This window comes from Centropristis striata, chromosome 13 (assembly GCF_030273125.1).
Source record: "Centropristis striata isolate RG_2023a ecotype Rhode Island chromosome 13, C.striata_1.0, whole genome shotgun sequence".
NCBI lineage: Eukaryota > Metazoa > Chordata > Actinopteri > Perciformes > Serranidae > Centropristis > Centropristis striata.
In genome coordinates, this window is record NC_081529.1 from 31,229,194 (window position 1) to 31,252,085 (window position 22,892).

The 22,892-nt window shown below is 39.1% G+C and overlaps 3 protein-coding genes across 3 annotated transcripts in view; 1 reads left to right on the forward strand and 2 right to left on the reverse strand.

The window, feature by feature from the left end:
* Nucleotides 1-11,951, forward strand: part of glis2b (GLIS family zinc finger 2b) — a 40,662-nt gene extending 28,711 nt beyond the window's left edge. The window contains exons 2-7 of the mRNA XM_059347228.1: nucleotides 1,380-1,581; nucleotides 2,266-2,396; nucleotides 4,829-4,984; nucleotides 5,104-5,237; nucleotides 6,000-6,118; nucleotides 6,215-11,951. Coding sequence (XP_059203211.1) covers nucleotides 1,404-1,581; nucleotides 2,266-2,396; nucleotides 4,829-4,984; nucleotides 5,104-5,237; nucleotides 6,000-6,118; nucleotides 6,215-6,954 — 1,458 coding nt within the window. The 5' untranslated portion in view covers nucleotides 1,380-1,403 and the 3' untranslated portion in view covers nucleotides 6,955-11,951. The remainder of the gene's footprint in view (nucleotides 1-1,379; nucleotides 1,582-2,265; nucleotides 2,397-4,828; nucleotides 4,985-5,103; nucleotides 5,238-5,999; nucleotides 6,119-6,214) is intronic.
* A 977-nt stretch (nucleotides 11,952-12,928) lies between these two features.
* pam16 (presequence translocase associated motor 16) lies at nucleotides 12,929-17,130 on the reverse strand. The gene is made up of 5 exons (XM_059348268.1): nucleotides 16,993-17,130; nucleotides 15,834-15,918; nucleotides 14,867-15,003; nucleotides 13,825-13,890; nucleotides 12,929-13,109 (listed from the first exon to the last, which is right to left on the reverse strand). Exons 1-5 carry the CDS (start codon nucleotides 16,993-16,995, stop codon nucleotides 13,020-13,022), a joined length of 381 nt encoding a protein of 126 aa, XP_059204251.1. The 5' UTR covers nucleotides 16,996-17,130; the 3' UTR covers nucleotides 12,929-13,019.
* Nucleotides 17,131-20,939: 3,809 nt separating this feature from the next.
* coro7 (coronin 7) overlaps nucleotides 20,940-22,892 on the reverse strand; it is a 201,363-nt gene continuing 199,410 nt past the window's right edge. Inside the window, exon 28 of the mRNA XM_059348265.1 lies at nucleotides 20,940-22,510. Within this exon, the coding sequence (XP_059204248.1) occupies nucleotides 22,502-22,510 (9 nt within the window). The 3' untranslated portion in view covers nucleotides 20,940-22,501. The remainder of the gene's footprint in view (nucleotides 22,511-22,892) is intronic.

Consider the following 22,892-nt stretch of genomic DNA (forward strand, 5'->3'; position numbering starts at 1 on the left):
GTTCTACATGAACTCCAGCAGAAATATAGGACACCCTGCAACTGTGTGTGCTTGTGTAGACGGAAAATGCTTTGAGGAGATGTGTGCGTGTGTGTGTGTGTGTGCGTGTGTGTGTGTGTGTGTGAGCCTGGTGAGAAGGAGCAGTGAACCCTAACACATTGTGTTGAATGGAGAGCTTGGCTTTAAACCAGCAGTACTGTACTAGCACTGCCTATATGTGTGAAGCAGTGAATGCTGGACGAAGAGGAATAGACTTAACATTTGTTTATGTTTAACTCTTTATCGGGCGAATAACTATATTTGGTAACTTCAGCGGATATCCAAGACTGGGTCCCCATTAGGGTTGTCAAAAGTATCGATACTCAAAAAAGTATCGATACTAAAACGTTGTATCTGGATACGATACTCATTTTCAGCATACAACCTCAAAATATTGTTCTAATTGTTATTATTTATTGTATTTATTTATTTTTTGCACTACTTCAGACCTGAAGTTTGTTATCATAGTTGCAGTTTCTTTTTGCACAACTGTTTTTTATTATAAATATTTAACCTGTGCTTCTGTTAATTTTTACATGTTGGATTTTTCTTGTTAATAAAAATATTTCTGTTAAATTTTGGGGTCTTTGTTTGTATCCTTGTGGTATCGAAAATGGCATCGAGTATCGAATATTTTCCTGAGTACCGGTATCAGGTTGAAAATTTTAGTATCGTGACAACCCTAGTTCATGGTGTTTGGTTGTTTAGGTATTTGCTTAAATCTTTGCATGGCACACAACCAGAAGTCTAAATGACAGCTAGATGAAGCGTCCTGCCCATAACCCTCAGGCTGGGTCCAGAGGTCAGTGTGTTTAGAGGAGGGAGGAGGTGGACGGAGTAGGTGCAGCTGGACTTGAAGGCCCCGGGGGGGTTGCTGGTGGGTCTCAAAGGTCCAAGGGGTCTGAAGGTGCACACTGTGGGGGCTGGGCTGGGGGTGATGTGACAGGGTGCAAGGGCCAGCGAGTGGCCGAGGGGCGGGGTTGAGCAAGGCATGGCGGCGAGGGTGACCATCTGGATTGGATTGTAGAAATTCCTCAGGAAGAGTGTGTGAGTAAAGGTCAGTGTGGAAGAAGAGGAGGGGGTCACTCCAATCTGTGTGTGTGTGTGTGTGTTTATTTTTCTTTAGCTTACTCAGTGTTTCAGTTTACGATTGTGGTCAGTTTACCATTGTCCGAGAGGGTTTCCCACCCAGTGGGATTGTGTAATGTGAGATGCTTTCACATGGGAAATATTGCAGGTGTGGGGAGTCTGTCACTGTTTCCTATCAGAATGCAGCATTTCATTTTATTATATGAAAACCAAACCGGGCTGACTTTGTCCCTGTGTGACTGTTTTTGCAGGTGGGAGGTCAGCGGGTTGTGGAGATGCTGTCCCTGGACGAGCCCCTGGACCTGAAGCTCCCTCGGCGGGCCAACGGGCGGGACAGAGGGGCGCGCTCCCCCCCTCTCTCCCCACTGCACCCCAAGCGAGCTCGACAGCTGCGCATGGCAGACGATGGCACTGCAGTCATAGAGCCGGCCTCGCCAGCATCTCCGCACACAGGTAGGTAACAACGAAACAAAGCCTACAGCAGGGGTCTCAAACTCAAATTACCTGGGGGCCGCTGGAGGCAGTATCAGAAGGACCAAAAAAAGACACAAAATGGCTAAAAAAAAGACACAAAATTACAAATAAAAGATACAAAATGACAGAAAAAAACTAAATTGCTTAAAAAGACACAAAATGACCAAAAAATACATAGAATTACCAAAAAAATACACAGAATTACCAAAAAAGACACAAAATTATTAAAAAGAGACACAAAATTACAAAAAAAGTAATTAATTAATTAATTAGCTCCCGTGGAGCTATATGTGGGAGTGCTGAATGTCTGATTTTATATTAAATTGTTTAGTTTCTCCCAATAAATTATGGTATATAGCTTATTTTGGCATAAATAATCAGCCTATAATAATAATAATAATACTTAGAAAAATGACTGTAGAAGTAAGGGACAAAAAACAGAAGTGCTGGTTCTCAGTACTGGTGAGTACAATGATAACATGTTGATGTTTACAAGCATATTGTGTACTGTGTAAACAAATATTTAAGTCTGGACCAAAGTGGTGGACTGATCCACCAACATTGCACATGCGTTCCCCTATGACATCCCCCAGGTGAAAGGTCATCTTTACAGGTGTGTGTGTGTGTGTGTGTGTGTGTGTGTGTGTGTGTGTGTTTTCTCAGGTGTGCAGGTGGTCCCCCATGATCGGACAAACACCCCCACCCCCCCTGCGGTGGACCTGAGCATGTCTCCCTCCTCCCGCCACACCCCCACCTCTCCAGAAATGACCAACGGCAACTACATCCCCTCAGGGGTGAGTACGACTGAAGCCTTAATCTCGGGCAGGCCGACTTTTGTCATTGGGCAAAAATTCTATAATGACCATTCAGCATGTTTTAATTCAAGTACTCGAGGAGAAAACTGGACTTCTCTGTGTTGTGGTGCGTGTCAAGAGACGTTGGCCAATCACAGGTCATTTCAAAGAGGGGGCGTTCCTATTGGCAAATTCAGATGCACTGCACGTCTCTTCAGATGGTGAAAATCTGATTCAATGGCAGAAAATCCTGCAGAAAAAGTTGCTATTCCAGCATTTGCAATAACCGACACTACAAAGCAACCCAAAAAAAGGAGGACAGACTTATTAAAAAGAGAATCTGATGATAAAATCATTTCAGAGATGGAGACAAAAACAGTTTAGCCTCCAACTAACCAAATGCTCACAGCTGCAGGTAATTCAAGTTCATGTTCATGTAGCTCACAACCCCATTCATCACTGTATGTCATCTCAAAGGGCTTTACAGGCTAATTATGTCTTCTTTTGTTTGCCGTTTCCAGAAAACCCCTACACCAGCTTTAAACACACACACATACACACACAGACACACACACACACACACACACACACACACACACACACACACACACACATTAAAAGAGGTCACAGTATTTTTTACTTTCATTTCCTTTGTCTTATCCATCTTCATTATGTATGAAAAAAGTTGAAAAAGACGAAAATGAAGGAAATTTTCACTATAATTTTAGTTAGTTTTGTAACCACACAATACAGTTTCAGTTAGTCAATTAATTATCCTTCTTTAAACATAAACCTAATTGTAACCTGAACCCTTAAAACAACAACAAGTCTGAAATCTCAAAAACTCCTTTAAAGAAGTGAGGACATTTCGGCCGGTCCTCACTTCTTTAAAGGCGTTTTTGAGATTTCAGCATTGCAAAAATGTCCTCACACTGTTGGTTAAGAAACGTGTTGTGGTCCTCACTATGTAGGAAGTACAAGAACACACACACACACACACACACACACACACACACACACACACACAGCAGTACAGGTGTTCCAGCTTTTATTTTGCCCTCTGCTGCCTCCATTGTTTCTTCATTCACCTCTGGCTTGTTGAAAGAATAAACACTGTCTTTCAGTGCAGTAGTGAGTGGCCAACACTTTCCCTGTCTACAGCGGAGAGTGATTCAGCCTGCTGGGGTCAGCAAGTCAGGAACAACATCGAGTTGTGTCACACTCTCCATAAGGGAGTCAGGCTCTGCAAGGGGTGGGAGGTGTGTGTGTGTGTGTGTGTGTGTGTGTGTGTGTGTAAGAGGGGGTTGGGCTCTTATCAAACACCTCTTCTGTCCCCAACAAGTACCTCTGTCTGCGCAACTTGCACTCAATGGCCCCACTGGCATGACGTGTGTGTGCTTGTGTGTGTGCATGCATGTGTGTGTGCATGTGTGTGTGTGTGTGTGCATGTATAATCGGATTTAAGACAAGGTACAGCCATGCAGACCTCACGCTGCCTAATTCAATTCCCTCCCAATTGAATTGAGACACGATGGCTGGGACCATTCAGGCGCCCCCCGAGTCCTCGATAGCCCCCTGACCCCACCATTACACACACTCTGCACTTTATTTATCCCCAGTGGACGCAGATAGGATGCTTTCTTCCAACAGTTGCACACACACATTCATGCTCACATGTTCTCTCCCCTACAGCATCTCACAAGGCAGCTCACATAGTTTTGCATGCAGAGGCAAAGCTCAGTGCAGAGAATTTGTCTCATTTTATGAAATTTGTCACATAGACATTACTGACATAGCTGAAGAAGACATACTGAGACAGGACTGTGATCCATTTGCACCCTTATTCTCCCTGTGCCTCCCTGCTCTCTGCCTTATGTGTCCCTTTTTCCAAATTCTACTTTTCTTCAAGTCTCCTCTCTGTTTTCTGCTCGCGCTGAGTAACTCTGTGTGTGTCTGTGTGTGTGTGAGAGCCGGTGCATTAGCTCTTTGAGCCCCAGCTGAGGTTCAGTGAATCTTGCAGCTCTCATGCAGAGCTCAGGGATGTAGGGAGGTTTTGTAGCACGCAGCGGGTGACTACAAGAGAAAAAGTGGATTTTTGAAGGGAGAGATTAAGATCGGCACTTCTGTACTCCATTGACAAAAAGGAAAACTTTTGTCTCTACTAAGTGTTTTCTTAGTGCCTGTTTATGTCATCCAGCTGCTTCTCAATCATGCCACGTGGACAGTGCTATCACAGAGCTCATAGCAGTTTTTTTGACAAGCTGTGCTTTTTATTTGTTCATTTCAGGCCATATAATACACCCACTGTTCTTTTTCCTGTGGTTTTATACTATTTTTCCAGTGCCAACACATTAAATATGAACTAAAGCTAAACTTGTGCATGTATTGATAACCCTGTTGCTTTTTGTTCTCTGTTTCTGCTTGCTCACCAGAATTCTCACATCTCCCAGGCCTTTCAGTTCTTCGTGCCAATCGGAGCAGGGGCGGGACTTCACCTGCCATCCTCCATGTTTATTGGCCAGACGAGCGACAAGAGAGCCTCTCCTGACCTCTCAGCGGACGAACAACTGGCCTGCCGCTGGAAGAAGGTAAGACCCCGAAAGTAGAAGAACACTTTTACGATCTTGTTGTAGCCAAACTAGAATCAGCTCCAAAAAGTTTTATGATCGCAATTAATTTTAAATGCTGAATGTTTTCGCTTTTCTAGTGCCATCTGCTCTTTGACTCCCTGCAAGACCTGGTGGACCACGTTAACGACTTCCATGTCAAGCCTGAGAAGGATTCTGGGTACTGCTGCCACTGGGAGGGCTGTGCTCGCAAAGGGAGGGGTTTCAATGCCAGGTGAGAAAATCATACATTTGCATACTTCATTAAGAAATGATCACTTGTATATCAGTTACTCCAACTTACTTCAATTAATCATTAACCTTTTTAAGCCGGAAAGCATTATCGCATTTCTACCAATTAAAACCGGGGGCGCTGTTGTGTTATTCTACCATTAAAGCCTGGAAAGCGGATACGTCGTTTTGTAGTATTTGTAGTTTTTTCCACCTATTTTCGTCTCTTGGCCAATGAAATGCATCTGAATACATGTGGGAGTGTTGCAATGCAACATGGGACTTTTCCAGAACTGAAATCATGGCAGAAGATGACTATAGTGGAGGGACAGGTACAGGCTCTCAAATACTTTTTGAATTTAATTTCTATCTGCTACAGAGGCTGAAAATTTGATGATTTAGTAGGAAGCATTGACATTTCTGTTGAATTTCCAGAAAAACTTCAGGTTTTAGGGGGTTATTTTAAAATCGCCCATAAAATCTGTGTTTTAGGCCTAAATGGGTTAATTAGAATAGAAAAACAAGGTTTTCATTAGGAATTCAAGGTAGCACAGGATGAATAATTGATATACTAATAGTCATTTTGGGGGTGAAATATTCTTTAAGTGTAAACATCAGGTACATATCCTCTATTTATGCTACCATGCTCACTATTAACATTAGTGCCTGAATTGGTTCAAAAAAGGTGCGAGTTCCGCAGTTGCATGGCATGATTATTATGCGTCTTGGAAATATTTATATTCATACACATTTTGTGTGGCTGCAGGTACAAGATGCTCATCCACATCCGCACTCACACTAACGAGAAGCCCCATCGCTGTCCCACCTGCAACAAGAGCTTCTCACGCCTGGAGAACCTCAAGATACACAACCGCTCACACACAGGTCAGTGGTAGAAGCTCAAATCAATGTTTTTCTTTATTATTATTTTTTGAAAGATTTGGTGAGTCCATTCTCAACATCTGGATCTCCCCTCTGCAGGTGAGAAGCCGTACATTTGTCCTTACGAGGGTTGCAACAAGCGCTACTCCAACTCCAGCGACCGCTTCAAGCACACGCGCACACACTACGTGGACAAGCCCTACTACTGTAAGATGGTGGGCTGCCTGAAGCGCTACACAGACCCCAGCTCTCTCCGCAAGCACATCAAGGCCCATGGCCACTTTGTGGCCCAGGAGCAGGGCTCCCCGGGCGGGGTGGGCTCCCTGCTGAGGGGGAGTCAGAGTGGAGTGCTTGTGGGCGAAGGGGGGAAGGACTCAGACCTGTCCTACGTGAGTGCAGCACACATTATCATCCCCGGGGCAGCGGCTGCTCTCCTGGGAGGCCACGCCCTGCAGGGTCTGGGTGGCGCCCTACCCCTGTCCCCCCTCAGTCCTCGGCCCCTGGACCTCAGCACACTCGGTTGCCCCAGCTCCCCTCCAGGCAACCTGGGAGGCACTCCCATCCTGTCCTTCAGCGGCTCCCCCCTGGGCCTGGCCAAGTCTCCTCTGCTCTCCCCGGCGTTCCCCTCCTCGGCGCTGAGCCTGCCCATGATGCCCATGCTGGGGGCCTCGTCCGAGCGCAGGGCCCAGAGCCAACACGCCAAGAAGGGCCGGGGGGAGGAGGGCGAGAACAAGGTGACTGGGGGGGTCCTGAACCTCTCCACAGGATCCCATGATCCCCTGTCCTGGGTGGTCATCCCCCCAGGCACCGTGGTGCTCAAGCCAGCTGTGGTCAACTGATACACACACACACACACACACACACACACACACACACACAGACACACACACACAGACATATACACACACATTCCAGAAGAGCTCAGGGGGTCGGGATGGGGGGGTGAACGCCATAGTGAGGGTGCTCAGAGGTGATAGGGATTGGCTCGCACAATCAAATCCACGCAATGCATTTCAGAGAGGTTGTAAGAGGAGAAAACTATAGAAACTTATCAAACTCTCAAACAGCAAATCAATAGATAACACTACACCTCACAAAAAATAAGTATACAATGCAAGCCTCTTGTATTGATGGGAAACTAAACCTGGGGCCCAGGAACATGTATGGTTCTGTGTTTCTATCAGCCCGACAGTGGGCTCCTCTTTGCTCTCTTCATTTTGAATTTTATACTTTATTCATTCCTGAACGTGACAGTCTTAGTGCTCTGTGTTCTTATAAAACGTCCTGATTCATTGATGAGTATTTATATGACTGTACTTCATTGACAGTGTGCCTCCAGCTTAGCAGTGAGATAGACCAACACCACAAAACCCAACGACGCACTCACCGTTAGGCAAACGTGCACGCAATATTATACGATTCTCTACAGTCGATGCTAAAGTTATGACCTATTTTTCACAGGCTGCTGCTGTGATTAATATGACTCAGACAGGCTTGCCAAACCAAAGCAAGTGAACTCAAACTGTCTTGGATTTTTTACAGTTTTCAGCTCTGAGACAGTTCAATTAAACACAGCACTTAATAGTGTAAACTGGTTATTATAGTATTGAGACCTCAAAACTGCTGCTAACCTCTCGGCTCCCCCAGTGTAACACAAACTGGGAGAGAGCACTTTTGACAATCTGTCCCCAGTTCGGGGAGGGTGACCAACATGGACCAGCCTAGTCCACCAGAATGTGTGCCAGGTGTGCAGACTAGGGGCTTTTAGGGCACAGAGCGAACTAAACACAGACAAATGGTGTTGCATCACCTGACAATGACCAATCATTACTTCCTCTTTTACACAAGTGAAATTAACGGCAGCGGTGCGTCTGGCTCCCTCCTCTGGCAGGACACGATGCACATCATCCTGCTTTCCAGTTACAGAACCTGCACTGTTTTTACTTCTGGATTGTCCAGCTGCTTTCCCGTAATTGAATCAACACGGCCAGTTTGTGTATGAAAGGGCCACTGTGGCGATAAACACTAGTGTCTTGTTTTTTTAAAAAGTGACCCGACCCAAAACCAGCTGTGAAAAACAGGTGGTCGTCCAGTCGAAGCCCGACTTAGCCTCGTCGGCTAGAGTTTTGTCCCTAGTTCAACAAGTCCCATGCTGTGCCAAAAATACCTGGAGACGGGAAAGGGGGATGTATGTATTGTGCCGCAGAGGGGGGTGTGACGCACTCAATGCCACATACAGCTGGACTGACTAGGAAGCCACACTTTTGCAAACTGCCTCATTTTACTCTGTCCAAAGGGGCAAAAAAAAAAAAGACAAAAAAAGACTCGTATGACGTCTGGGAAAACCTTTCTCATGGTTCTATTAAGCAGTCAACACGCACTTACCACACACTATATTCCTTACATGTTTTATAAAATGTTACTGCCAAGTCATGGTTTGCTCTTATTACATTTTTCTGCAAGGGTGAGTTTTACTGTGGGGTCTTTCCAGGCTTGTTTCCAGTGATAATGCATGTATGATGTTGACTGACTGAGGCAGAGGAGCAGGAGAGGATCATCACAACACAAGGAACATTCCCTCAAGAGACTGTCTCACCACCCTCCTCTCTCCTTTCACTCCTCCATCTCTGCTTACGTTGCTGGTCTTACTTTTCCATCGCCCAGTCTTAGAAATAATCAGTTATTGCTGTTTTTTTTTTGGTGTCATTTTTTTGTTTTTCTGCTGTTGTTCAGACGAGACATTGTTTTCTGATGTTGAAGTTGCTTCTTGTGTTCTGTGACGGCTGCTCTGCTCAGCTTTCTGCCGTCGAGGAGGAGTCTTTAAGGGGTTGAGGAGAGGGCCAGGAGGAGGTTTGGAGGGGTCCTTTAGGGGCAGTGGTTCCCAATCCAGGGGTTTGGGGGGAAAAAATCCAAATGGTTCCATAACAATTATATATATAGAAGACAGAGATTAAGGTTTCTTGAATGTTCTCTGGTCTGATGTTGATTTAGCCTCTGGGGATGAGGGATATTTCTGGGGTTCTGTAGCCAGAAGATATGGAAAACGGCCAAGACTTCCTCTTCTGTGCGCTTTTTACAGTCTGATTTGCAACTTGAGATGCAAGAATGAAGTCAGAGCTGAGAGATGACCAACAAGATCTAAAATCTAATTCTTCATTAGACAATACCCAATGGGTTCCATGACTTCATTTCAGCCAACATTTTCCACTTTTTTTGATCTCCAGACAGACTTTTTACTGCAGTAAACTGAAGCCCGCTCTAATATGATCTGATTGATCAATATTACTCAGACTACAAATAGAAACCAGAACTAATATTCTAATAATACCAATATTTTTCTAATACCAAAATCTCTCCAGATCCCGTTGCCTTCAGATTCTTCATAAAGAAAGAAAGAAAGAAAAATTTTGCTATTTAGCTTCACTTTTAATGCGGCTGATAGTCGCTCCACCACTTAGGTCCAGACTGAATTATCTCAACGACTACTGGATGGATTACCATGCAGTTTTACATGTTACAATGCCCAAGACACAGCCGTACCCAAGTACAGCCTTAGTGCTTCAAGCCTAGCTGTAAACTCTTGTTTCCTGTAACATCCTGAATATGGTTACCTGTTCTGGGTACATGAAGCAATGTCTGGAAAATAGAAATCACCCTTTGGTTAAATGGCTCACAACAACACTGCAAATTGCTTGTTTCTTACCAAGAAAAAAAAAAAAAAAAACGATTTAGAAGTGTTTGATAATTTATCTTGTTTTAAGAGTTAATTTCTTATTTTAAGTGTTCAACATGCTTATTTCTAGATTCAACAATCTTAATTCAAGAAATCTTGTCAAGTGAATTTAGCATTTCCCTCAGATTTAGTGTTTTTATCTTGTTTTTAGACACCCTTTTTTTTGCAGTGAACATGTCCAAACTGAGGCCATAAACAGCTAGGTTAGGGGCCATACGTTGAGATGAGCAGCTAGGGGCCATACGTTGAGATGATGTTTGATTTAAGGGGGTCACAAGCCAAAAAGATTGGAAACCACTGCTCTAAGGGGGAAATATGAAAAAAAAAAACATATCTAGTGGACCAAATGATCACATTCCTCTATGACAATCACAATGGTGTACTGAGGATCATTTAGAGAGGGTGTGGGCATAAAACCCATGTTGGATAGTATAATATCAAAAGTATAGTATAGACTATAATAGCAAAATTACTTTCAGTGTAAAATTAGATATGCAAACTCTGCCTCCTTTGTTCTGACTTTTAATTTCCACCGTCAGATAAAGAGAGAAATAACATCCGACTGTGAGATGGCGGGCAGTGCTGGGGAAAGCGTGCGAGCAAAGAGAGACAGGATTGGCTGAATGAATAAATGAATGGACAAGGGGAAGGGAGAGATGAGGGGAGAGGCTGTGTGCCAGCAGGGGAAAAGAGGCAGAGGATAGCTGTGCTGTGCAGCCGCCCTCCATCTGGCCACCTAAACAGCAAACGGCCCTCTCAGCTCTGAAGTCACTGGCTGTGCTGTGCCCGATGTGGCAGCGACTCACAGGCATACCAGCCTGCAGAAACTAGGCCACTGAACTCTGTCTGCCCTGTGTTTTTTCTTTTTTTTTTTTTTTATAGATTAAACCCAAAAGGCTCAACTCCCCCACCTTCCGGCCACAAAGCATTTTAGCAGAGACGAGGAAAACAAGCAGACTAACAAGTCACATTTAAAGTAAATAAAACAAATATAACCCTCCCTGTCTGCGGGCAGGGATGAACAGCATACCTGTGTTTCTGCTTCAGTAAATCTCAGTCATCATTATCTCAGACACCACCCCCCCCCCTCCTTCTCCACACACAGTGGTGCGTCTCCGGGTTCAGGCTGGGCACTGAAATGAATCTTGCGTCGTGAGTGGACAATCCTGGCATGTGATGTCATCAGAAACAGGTGTTAAGTAGGCTAGACATGGTTTCCGTGGCAACAGTGAGACCCAGAGCCGTGGCGGCTCTCCTCCTCCCCGTCGGTCTGTCTCTCCTCTGCAGGTCGAAGCCAGGGACAGAGACTCAGCGCGGCGGCAGAACGCTGAATAATACGACACGGATCCTCCCAGGGTCCACATCTTTTCAATATCAAATAAGCTGTATGATGATCCATTAACCCTTTGAGCTCAGTCTGTAATTAACTGCACTTTTGTTCCCCTCATAGCGTGTGTAGATACGGGGATGCTGCAACATCCTTTCTCAGTGTACAGCATTTTTCACCAGTTGTTTTGGGAACCAAGAATAATTGTAAAAATCATCCTCAGTCGCTAAAATGTCTGAATTTGATGTCTTTTTTTTTTTTTTTTTTGTGGACAGTATAAAAGCGGTACTTGCTCCTGGAGATTTTAAAGTAACCCTCACTTACTGCTCTGAAAAGTGGAACTGAAATCCAGGGCACAGAATTTGTGTTAGCTAGCTAGGTCAGTGTCATTGTAAAGGGGTGCCATTGACTGAAGTGCCACAGTGTTGCACAAAGGGTTAATGATAAGACTAAGGCCATGCAAGGCCTGTTCCAAGTTATGTTTTTTGCACATTTGTGAGATATTATGTCAGTATTTTAATTTTTCCAAGTGCCTTTTTATTATAGGTAAAAAAAAATATAGAAGTTATACAGTATATGAAAAAAAATGATTATATGAAAATATATTTTTTTCCTGGCGTCATGTTCTGTGGTTGAACATGCAGAATTTTAGAGTTGTAAAAGTCTCCAATTGGTACAACATAGCGGTGTTCTCCTGTTTTAGAGGAATTTTATTACGATATTGATAATAATGTCAATGAAAAGAAAAATGTTTAATAAAGTTGTATTTGATACACCTTGTGTATTCATTTCGGTTCAAAATATGCAATAAAGTTTTGTGGAAATGTATATTTACTTAATTAATTGTGCAGATAAATGTGATTCTGCCCCATTACACCAACATAAGGACACTTAATGCTGCAATCACACTTCACCTGAACAAAAACTATCATATAAATACCTGATGATTAGCCAACAAGCTTCAGTTTAACATTTGGAACAACTTAAATGCTGCAGGGGGCCACAATTTTTCATCGACACTACCACAGGGCCACATATAGGACCGTGCACTTAACCAGATATGATGAAACTGCAATTTTAATTATGTTTACAGTGCAGTAACTTAACATATTTCATGCTCAAATGCATGTATAACAGTATAAATAGGAATACAAAAGGCTTGAAGCAAATAAAAAATAACCACTAACTGTGATTTCTTTTTTTTCAGTGCAAGAACAGCAGACCAACATTAACCCATTTAATCCCACCGGTCACAATAGTGACCATAAAAATTAACTGGGAACTGGAAAGGGAAATATATTAATTTTCATGACTGCATAGGAGAAATATGTTAATGTATTCTCTAAATGGTAGATACATCTTATCACAATTGTGACCGAACATAAAACACACTTTTTCACCTATTTTTCCATGAAAATCTTTTAAAATAATGGTTAATTATTTTAAAGGAGTACTAATGACACATGATTTGGATATTTTTATGTCTAGAAAAAAATTTGGGATTAAATGGGTTAATTGCAAGAAATAATTTTGTGCATTTTTTACACTGCACTTTTAAGATTTCATGCTCAAATGCATGTAGTTGTACTGAGGGCCACTTCAAGTGAGGTTGCGGACCGTATGCGGTCCCCGGGCCTCAAGTTGCCCATCCCTGCTCTAAAATAAGAACAATAAGCCCATATTTTGTTCATGTTTTTGCTTACCTGTCTTAAAAATCACATCCATTGCCAACAAATAGCCACAAGTTCAAGACTAGAGAAAAGGAGAAGTGTTTTATTGGGTTATAATTTACAGAGGAGGGGGAGGGGGAGGGGGAGGACAGGGCATCATTTCATAGGCCTACTTCATGTTTCCGTGTTCTGCTGTGATTGCTGTTTTGGTTGTTGCGTCTGAATTTCTACTTCCTCGTCTAGACGCTCTTTAGCCCGCACCACCTGCACACAGACAATAATAATAAAGACTGAGAGACAGAGATGACACTTATAAATAACACAGTGGTTTACTCAGAGCGGGGAGAAATGAGTGAGAAATAAAACCAGTAACACCATTTCAAACAGTTGGATTCCTCCCACACACAAAGACATTCACATGACTCAGAATTTGATATATAACCGAACTGTTCGTTGCATTGAAAAAAGCTTTCTTGGAATCAGATATTATGACAGCTGACTTGTTAAAACTGGAAAAGGATTATCTTGGTTCAGCGGCACACTGCCATGCTAAAAATATTAAAGCCATATTTTCAAGAAATGAACACAATGGCTTCTTCTTAGCAGACTCAGAGTCAGTCAAGCTTGAAAATACTTGAAAAACTGTAATTAAGAGTGCACATTTAGCTTCTTATCATGATTTGCCAGTTTCTCCAACACTAGGGACATGCCAACTGCCATCTATTGTAGGAGAAGTACCTCAAACAACCCCACTTTAATAAACCCAAACTATTACTATTATTAGTTTTAAGCTTTGTCTTGAACTATTCTGTCTTATGGTTTCCAGATACCATATTTATCTTTTATGTTCACATGATGTTTTTGTATTTTGGTGAAATAAAACCCAATTACTTCCATAGGAAATAAAGTCATATTCTAGTCACTTCTAACCAATATTTGCCTTAACCATCCACTCTACAATACATCTGAAAATACTTACTTTTGATTGTATATAAAACGAACCGCCCACTTCCTTGTCATTCACTTTAAAAAGGTGCTCGTAGTTCTGGAAAAGATAAACACTTTTATTTAGAACAGCAGGAAAGACAATCGTTGACACATTTTCTGATCAACAAAAGGTAAAGACACATGTTGATTATGTTGGCGAATGGTCAAATAAACTAACAAAATAAACAACATTTATTAAAAATATATTCCTGATGTTAACTGACAGACAAATTCCTGGATATGGATTTTGCACCAGCTCCACAGACACTGTGCATCATTTTGTAAAGATATCGTCACACTGTTAAAATAATCGCCTAAGTCGTTTTTGTCAAAATTGTTTTGTTTTTTTGCCTAAATCATCTCCTCATAGCCACCTATGGTAAAATCGCCTACATCCTCAGTTGATCAGATCATGTGATTTTACCCCTTTAAGATAATGGCCTATGTCAAGCGTGTGACTTAAGCAGATTTATTATGCCTAAGTCAAAATAAAATGTGACTTAGGCAAATTTTTGAACATGCCTTTTTGACTTAAGCAAGATATGGTAACACTTTATTTTGAAGGTGTCTACATAAGAGTGACATGAGCGTGTCATAAACATGACATGGGATGTGTCATGAACATTAATGACACTTTGAAGTAACATTAATGCTCATGATACTTGTCATGTCATGTTTCTGACAGGCTTGTGTCACTCTTACGTAGACACCTTCAAAATAAAGTGTTACCATATCTTGCTTAAGTCACAAAGGCATGTTCAAAAAATTGCCTAAGTCATTTATTTCTCTTAAGTTACATAATTTACACACAGTGTTATTACTATGCCAATAGCCATCCTTTGTTACATCCTTTTTGAGTGAAATGATCATTAAATGTCATACGTTATACTTTTGGTGAAGTTTTTTGGGTTTCCTGCAAAACTTGAAAAAATCAGTTAGGCGATTATTTTAACAGGGTGACGATGGACTGGCAAACACAACATTATAACAGAGCTTAATGGCTCTGCAGCTCAGGTTCACATCTGTGTCTGTACCTTCTGAATCTCCTCGGGGGTGAGAGTGGACACGTTGAGGATTTGCTGCGCCTCTTGCAGGCTCATTCCAGTGATGCTCGAGGTTGCAGCAGACTGCTGACCTGCACGGTTTCTGGCCTGCGCTGCTGCTTGACTGGCTGCGAGAGGAAACAACAAACACAAATACACACAACTTAATTTCATCATACATACTGAATGAATGTGCAACCAATTTTATTTAGATAGGCAAATATCACCAGATATCCCAGATTTAAAGATACAGTGTACTAGATTGTCAACCAATTTCAGAAATCAACAGAGTAAACAAAGAAGTTAAAAAAAAAAAGAAGAGTAAATCAAATAAAAAGCTAACATCATGTTCAAATCACACCAAGCATTGTTTAATACATTTAAAAAAAATATATATATAAAGTTTTTATATCTGTGAATATATGCTGATAATGATAGTGAAATGTGATTTTTTTTAAAATCATAATGTACATTGATTTCAGAAAATATTTGTATTAATAGCATGATCAAGATTTCTGCCATAAAATCAGGCTCTGCTGCAACAAGCAACTATCTTATTTCGATTAATCTTTTGATAATTTTGGACAAGTCATTTAGTTGATAAAAATGATAAACATGCTTATTCCATCTTGTGAAGGGTTTGTATGAGTGGAATATGGTCTCAAAAAAATAAAAAAATAAAATGCAAGCCTCTTTTAAAAACAATCAGAGGCACACTGCAGGATATATGCAAAATGAAAACTTGGCTATTGGCTAAAATGTATATTTTTTTTGATTGAATTTTGCCCATGCAATGAGCATTTCACAAGATGGAATAAACATTTAGCATTTTTGCATGAAACACAAACTAGGAACACAATTTGTCTCCCACTTGGCTGATTAATACATTTGTCTCAGAAGTTTCCATACCATGTTTAAAATGACAGTATAGAAGTATCTAGTATATAATGGATCATACCTGCAAATTCTTGCTGCAAAGCTCGAGCAAAGGCACGTCCCACCACCTGCGCTCCCATCACAATGATCTGTGCAAGATATTTAGCCTGCAGAGGAAATACAACGTAGCTTAATGTATGCAGAAATTAATTACAAAACGCAACAGAGCAGACGTGCAATTTCTCATTGACAGTCATGGGGCAGTCAGTTGTCAACATGTGTGACATTACAGCCCGTACACCTTTTACTCTTTGTATATTTAATTTTATTATTATTATTTTTTATTTTTTTATTTTTTTTATTTTCAACTTCTCTTTATTGGGGTTTTTTCCTTTTGTTCATATACAAAAATAAAGAATACACATGTTAATTTATGCTTTAAATCAACATGAAAGAACAGAATGATTGTAGAAAAATAAAAGCAATAAAAAAAATAAAAAACAACAACAACAAACGAACAAAAACCAAGGTGGAGTCAAATAAAATACCAAAACAACAATAATAAGATTTACAAATAAAAGAAAGATATTTAAATAGTAATAATACAACTTGGAGGAGGTCAAGCGTACTAAAATCTACAGCTGCTAATTTTTCATGGGATTATATTTGGTATAATAGTCCATAAATGGCTGCCATATTGTGTAAAAGGTGAAAAAAGTGCAAATGTTTCAATATATCAATTATTAGCATATTTTATTATTTTTAGCTTGTATTTTTTAATTATTTATGTATTTTTTTTGACACACTGTAAAGCTCTTCACGTAGCCTCTATTGATTTTCATGCCATAATGTGGAGCACTTGAGGTGCTAAAAACAAAGCTATTATAATTATGATGATTATTAATATTAACTTTAACTGTCTGCAGGTGCAGATAGAGGAAGCACCTACATTACAGCACATTAACAGCTGTTAACACTGTGGCAGCGTCTTCAGAAGCTCCTCAGTCCTGCTTGGGCATTAATTAACTTACATTTTGGCACATTAATTTCTCCCTGAATCACATTAATGATTTCCCAGTGAAGAGGAGGCAGACACATTATGTAACAGAGCTGAAGAAGCAAACTGCGTCAAAGATTCAACTGCAGCGACACGACACCTCATGCTAATGCTACCTAGCAACAGCTGGATCACTAACTTCTGCTATACACACACACACGACTAGAATAAAATGTATTCTTACCATTTGGAAATATTAAGCAGGTCCCTCGGACAGTGGGCCACCTCTGTTTTTTTCTCACATGTACACTAATGAAGGTTACTTATGGGTCAAAGTTCAAGGAAGTTTCGACAGCGCAGAATCCAAGATGAACCAGGCGAACAGCGACATTTCTAATCCTGACACCTGCTGGCAGGGAGGTGAACTGCACCCAATCTGATTTAAATTCAGTGGTTCTCAACCTTTTTTCAGTGATGTATCCTCTGTGTAAAAAAAAAAATCAGCCAAGTACTCCTTGCCCCAAAGTATTTTTGGTTGAAAAAAAAAAGACTTATTAACACATACAAAATTCAAATATTTCGTCACCCTGTTAAAATAATCACCTAACTAATTTTTTCAAGTTTTGCAGGAAACACAAAAAACTTCACCAAAAGTGTACCTTATGACATTTATTGATCATTTCACTCAAAAAGGATGTAACAAAGGATGGCTATTGGCATAGTAATAACACTGTGTGTAAATTATGTAACTTAAGAGAAATAAATGACTTAGGCAATTTTTTGAACATGCCTTTGTGACTTAAGCAAGATATGGTAACACTTTATTTTGAAGGTGTCTACATAAGAGTCACACAAGCCTGTCAGAAACATGACATGACAAGTATCATGAGCATTAATGTTACTTCAAAGTGTCATTAATGTTCATGACACATCCCATGTCATGTTTATGACATGGTCATGTCACTCTTATGTAGACACCTTCAAAATAAAGTGTTAAAGTGTTGTTATGAGGTTGAATTACTCATGAATTACTATTCATACAAGTGCATCTCAATAAATTAGAATATCATAGAAAAGTTTATTTATGTCAGCAATTCAATTCAAAAAGTGGAAATAACACATTATATAGATCCATTACACACTTTATTTATTTAATTTCTTCTAATTATGATTATAATTTACATAACAATGAAGACCTAAAATTCAGTGTCTCAATTTTTTTAATATTACAAAAGAACAATTTTAAAAAGTATGTTTAATATGGAAATGTTGGAATACTGAAAAGTATGTCCATCTATATGAATCAATACTTGGTTGGGGCTGTTTGACTTGAAGTACTGGAAATGGACTTTTCCATCATATTCTAATTTATTTAGATCCACCTGCAGTAAGAGTATACTAATATTATTTATTTTCTGTATATTTAATGTAAAGGAGATTTTTTTCTGCACAGTGAGCCATATGTCAGTTATTAGCAACAACACTGATTTTGGTGCTTTTTTTCTTTGCAGTTTCAGATCTAACAAAAAACAAACAAAAAAACTCCCACTTAGAGCACAAAATGTCCCTTTCCTAAGTCTGCTATAACATACTTCATATTAATATTATTTTCCACTCTCACTCGGATAATTTTTAAACCAAGATCGGTCCTGATCAGAACTACCAAATAGTATTTACATTTCCAAATTTTAACCCATTAAATGCCAGTTTGTTTACATAATTCCATAATTGTTTGTTTTTACGAAAAAAACACACAAAAGTTTAATTATTTTCTGCATGCTAAATTCTATTGGGAACATGTGAATGATTTGCAACAACACTGATTGCATTAAACATTGCAGTGCTAATTAACACAGCAGCAATAAAACGAGTGGACACTAGAAAAATATCATGATTTTTTGTTCGGTCTGTTATTTTCCCCATATGGTAAACATGAGATCAGATTACATAAATCGATCCCACATCTATTCACTACGATGTCATGGGGATTTAATCACAAATGGACAAATAGTATTGGGTTTAAAAATGTGTTTATTGCGAGACAATATTGAAAAAAATTCACAAACCCTCACAAATTCCTCAAGTATGACAGACAAAAACAACAACAATGCTTTACTCACGGTATAAAAAGGAAGTTTCTTTTTAAACACAATGGAAGGCAAGTTAATCCAATACAAATATTACAAAGTATGGCATTAGAGAATCACTAGCACATACAGTGTACATCACACAAACACCTACAACACCAGCAGTTCACCTGTACAACATGATGTGCACGACCATGCATGGCTGAACCGATGCTTGTTAAACTGTGTGTTCCAGCCTGGATTATTGTCCATATTGCTGTAGCCCTGATTGGAAATTACATGATTCCTGTTATGGCTGCATCGTAAGTTATTAATACTGTCCTGTTATTAATTAACACCATGAGTACTTCCTACTAGTAAACATTAGATAAGAAAATTAACTCGTTGAAGTGAGGAATATTTCCCAAACAGTCTGAAAATCAACAAATATTATGATTAAAAGTTGCCCAGCAAAAAAAAAGAAAAGACAGAATAATCTCAGAGTATACAAAGGCCCCTCAAAGAAACTCCATAAAGGAGGTGGTTTGGCTTTCAATGCATAAAAAAAAAAAAAAAATCCCAGTTCGGTAACACTTTACAATAACCATAATTTATAAATGTCAAACAGATTTATTAATGTTTAATTATCATTTATAAACCGTATATAGGCCAATTAGAATGGTAAATACATAATTTATTAATTTTTAACTAACTAGATAATTTATAAATGACAAATAGATGGTATATTAATGTAAGTTTATAGTTACTTTACCATTAACAAACAATTCAATTATAATTAATAGTTTATCAGTAGTTTTAGTTGCACTGATTTTAACATTTTTAACACCATATTAAGTATGTTAATGATTATGAAATTATTCATATACCTTTAAGACATTGGTTTAAAACATATAAAGATTAAATATGTATAGCACTTTGTAAATGGTTAATCCTTTATCAGGCGAAGACCCGTATTGGGTAACTTCAGCGGATATCCAAAATAAAAAATAAAAATATTTTGAGAAAAAAGTTGCAAATTTACTAGATTAAAGTGGCAGATCAACAAGAAAAAAAGTTGCAGATTTAAGAGATTTAAAGTAGCAAATCTGTGCGAAAAAAGTCGCAGATTTATGAGAAAGTAGTGGGAAAAAAGTAACTTTTCTCGAAGATTCACCACTTTAAATCTCTTAAATCTGCGACTTTTTTTCTTGTAGATTTGCCACTTTAATCTAGTAAATTTGCAACTTTTTTCTCGACCCCATTTTGATATCCACTGAAGTAACCAAATACAGTTCTTCGCCTGATGAATGGTTAATAATTGGTCTATAAACATCACTTAGTTGGTTATTGTAAAGTGTTACCCCCAGTTCCACTGACCTTTAACCCCTACTTATATGACTAATACAAGACTATCGAACATTCAATCAAATCTTACCTGTACAAATACGGAGACACGTTATCATGTTACTATGGCGTTCTATTCTAGCACTGATTGGCTGACAAAGAAAACTTAATGTTGTCGTCATAAGAAAATTCCAGTTCATGCCAAACATGAGCACTGGTGACCCTGTTGTATCCTCATTGTGGTTTTTGCTGCTGAAGGCTTGAACATGTTACAGTGTGTGTGTTTCACCTGATCCAACAGGAAGACGAGGGTTCGTTTATTAAATCAGATGTATGATGAGTCACTTAAGAACATTACATCTTTCAAAGACACATCGTGACTGAGCGTGCTCACATGACTGGCCAGTAGAAAAAGCAAACAGTGGTCCACAGCGGAGGTAAATGTGCACACATGGGTAGATAATAATAATTTGTGTGCAACTGTACACAAGCTGGTATCGTGATTTTGGAAAATAACAGACTGGGCACAAAGGGAGGTCATTAATTGTTATATCAGGACACATCAGAGTGTTTTATCACGCTTAACCCTTTATCAGGAGAAGAACTATATTTGGTAACTTCAGGCAATATTTCGAGAAAAAAGTTGCAAATTTACTACATTAAAGTTGCAAATTTACTCGAAAAAAAGTTGCAGATTTAAGAGATTTAAAGTGGCAAATCTGCGCGAAAAAAGTCGCAGATTTACGAGAAAAAAGTTGGAAAAAAACAACTTTTTTCTCCCAGATTCGTCACTTTAAATCTCATAAATCTACGTTTTTTTTTCTCGTAGATTTGCCACTTTAATCTTGTCAACTTTTTTCTCAAAATATTATTTTCGTATGTTTTTTTTACACATTCTGGCAGTATGTAATATCCTCCAATATTCTGTAGGGTTGAAATTTGGAATTTGCAAGAATTTCAATGAGTGCCCTATTAAGGGTTAAAGTGGTGAATCTGGGAGAAAAAAGTTGCTTTTTCCCACTTTTTTCTCGTAAATCGCCGACTTTTCTTGCACAGATTTGCCACTTTAAATCTCTTAAATCTGCAACTTTTTTTCTAATAAATTTGCAACTTTTTTCTCGAAATATTACCTGAAGTTACCGAATATAGTTCTTTGCCTGATAAAGGGTTAAAGCATGGTCACATACCAAAGAAAAAGAGAAGCTGTGCTACAGGTGCATCTCAATAAAATAGAATATCATAGAAAAGTTTATTTATGTGAGTAATTCAATTCAAAAAGTGGAAATAACACATTATATAGATCCATTACACACAGAATGAAACATTTAATGTCTAATTTATTTAATTTGTTCTAATTATAATGATTATAACTTACATTTAATGAAGACCTAACATTCAGTGTCTCATTTTTTTTTTATATTACAAAAGTCCAATTTTAAAAAGTATGTTTAGTATGGAAAATGTTGGTTTTGTCTGTAGTTTAGACCTGTATTTGTGATGTTTATTTTGAATCCTACTATTTTGTCTTGAATGGGATGTTTGTTGTTTGAATATGAAAATCAATAAAAACACTTTGATTACTATTAATATGGAAATGTTGGCCTCTGAAAAGTATTTCCATCTATATGAATCAATACTTGGTTGGAGCTATTTGACTAGAACTACTAGAAATGGACGTTTCCATCATGGACATTTCCATCATATTCTAATGCATTGAGATGCACCTGTATTTTACTCATCCACTAAAATGAAATGTTCTGTTCCATCAGTTACTACTGGTAATGTTGCATAAAGCAGAAGTATTATTGCTATAATTGGCTGCTGTTGGTTGCTTTACCAGAAATATGTTTGAGGTGTCCTGACATATGACTTTAATGGACTATTTCCTGCTAAAATATCTTGAATAGTGTGATTTTATAGTCTACATTAACATAAAAAAAAATCAAAAATCAATAACTACGTCAGATTCCCCCCCCCAAACGTGATTTCTGAAATATTTAAGAATTATAGCCGAAAATGATTTCCATATCAAATTTCATGCAGTCAGATAAGATAAACACCAAACTAGACGACATGACATTTGATTTTCTAAACCTTAACACTGTGATACATACTGATATCATATTTGTGATTTATTTATTTTTTCCCAAATCATGTATACCTTCACATTGTACAGTGTTGTTTGTGCGTGCAGTAGGCTGAGATGTTAGCTGATTAAGCTCTGAGGATGTGTGTGTGTGGCACCGTCACACACACAAATGGCAACGTAACTTGACAGTTGGTCTGTTCTCTCCGATCTGCTGTTGGCACCATGATTGAACCCAAGGCAAGATGGCGTCTCCTTTAGTCATCCTGCACGACACAACAGCCACAATTAGCAAAAACAGATTAAAGACTTGTAACAATTAGCTTAACGGCATTACCTTAATACCTCATTGGCCCCTACTGTGTCAGTGTTTGATAATGAAGGAATACAAACGGACCATCTGTCTATCAATTACTCACCCTGTGTTACCTTGATTCTTGAACAAAACTTTGTTTTTCTCACACGCTTCAAGGGAATATTTAGGATTCTGCATAACGAGTGCTTTTACTTTTGGTACTTAAAGTATAATTGGATAATAATACTGAAACAAAGGACTAGGCCTGTCATGATAGTCAATATCAGTAATAAATGGGATTGGTGCCAAAGCCAATGTGGGAACATTTCGGATTTCACTGTTCAGCTCAGCAA

Bases quoted from the DNA above. Each gene is read 5' to 3' on its own strand.
- pam16 (XM_059348268.1), bottom strand. The intron at 15,004-15,833 runs GTATGATCCATT...TTCCTCTCGCAG, and splicing joins TTTGCAGCAAGAATTTGCAG to CCAGTCAAGCAGCAGCGCAG. The intron at 13,891-14,866 runs GTACAGACACAG...TATCTTTTCCAG, and splicing joins CCCCCGAGGAGATTCAGAAG to AACTACGAGCACCTTTTTAA.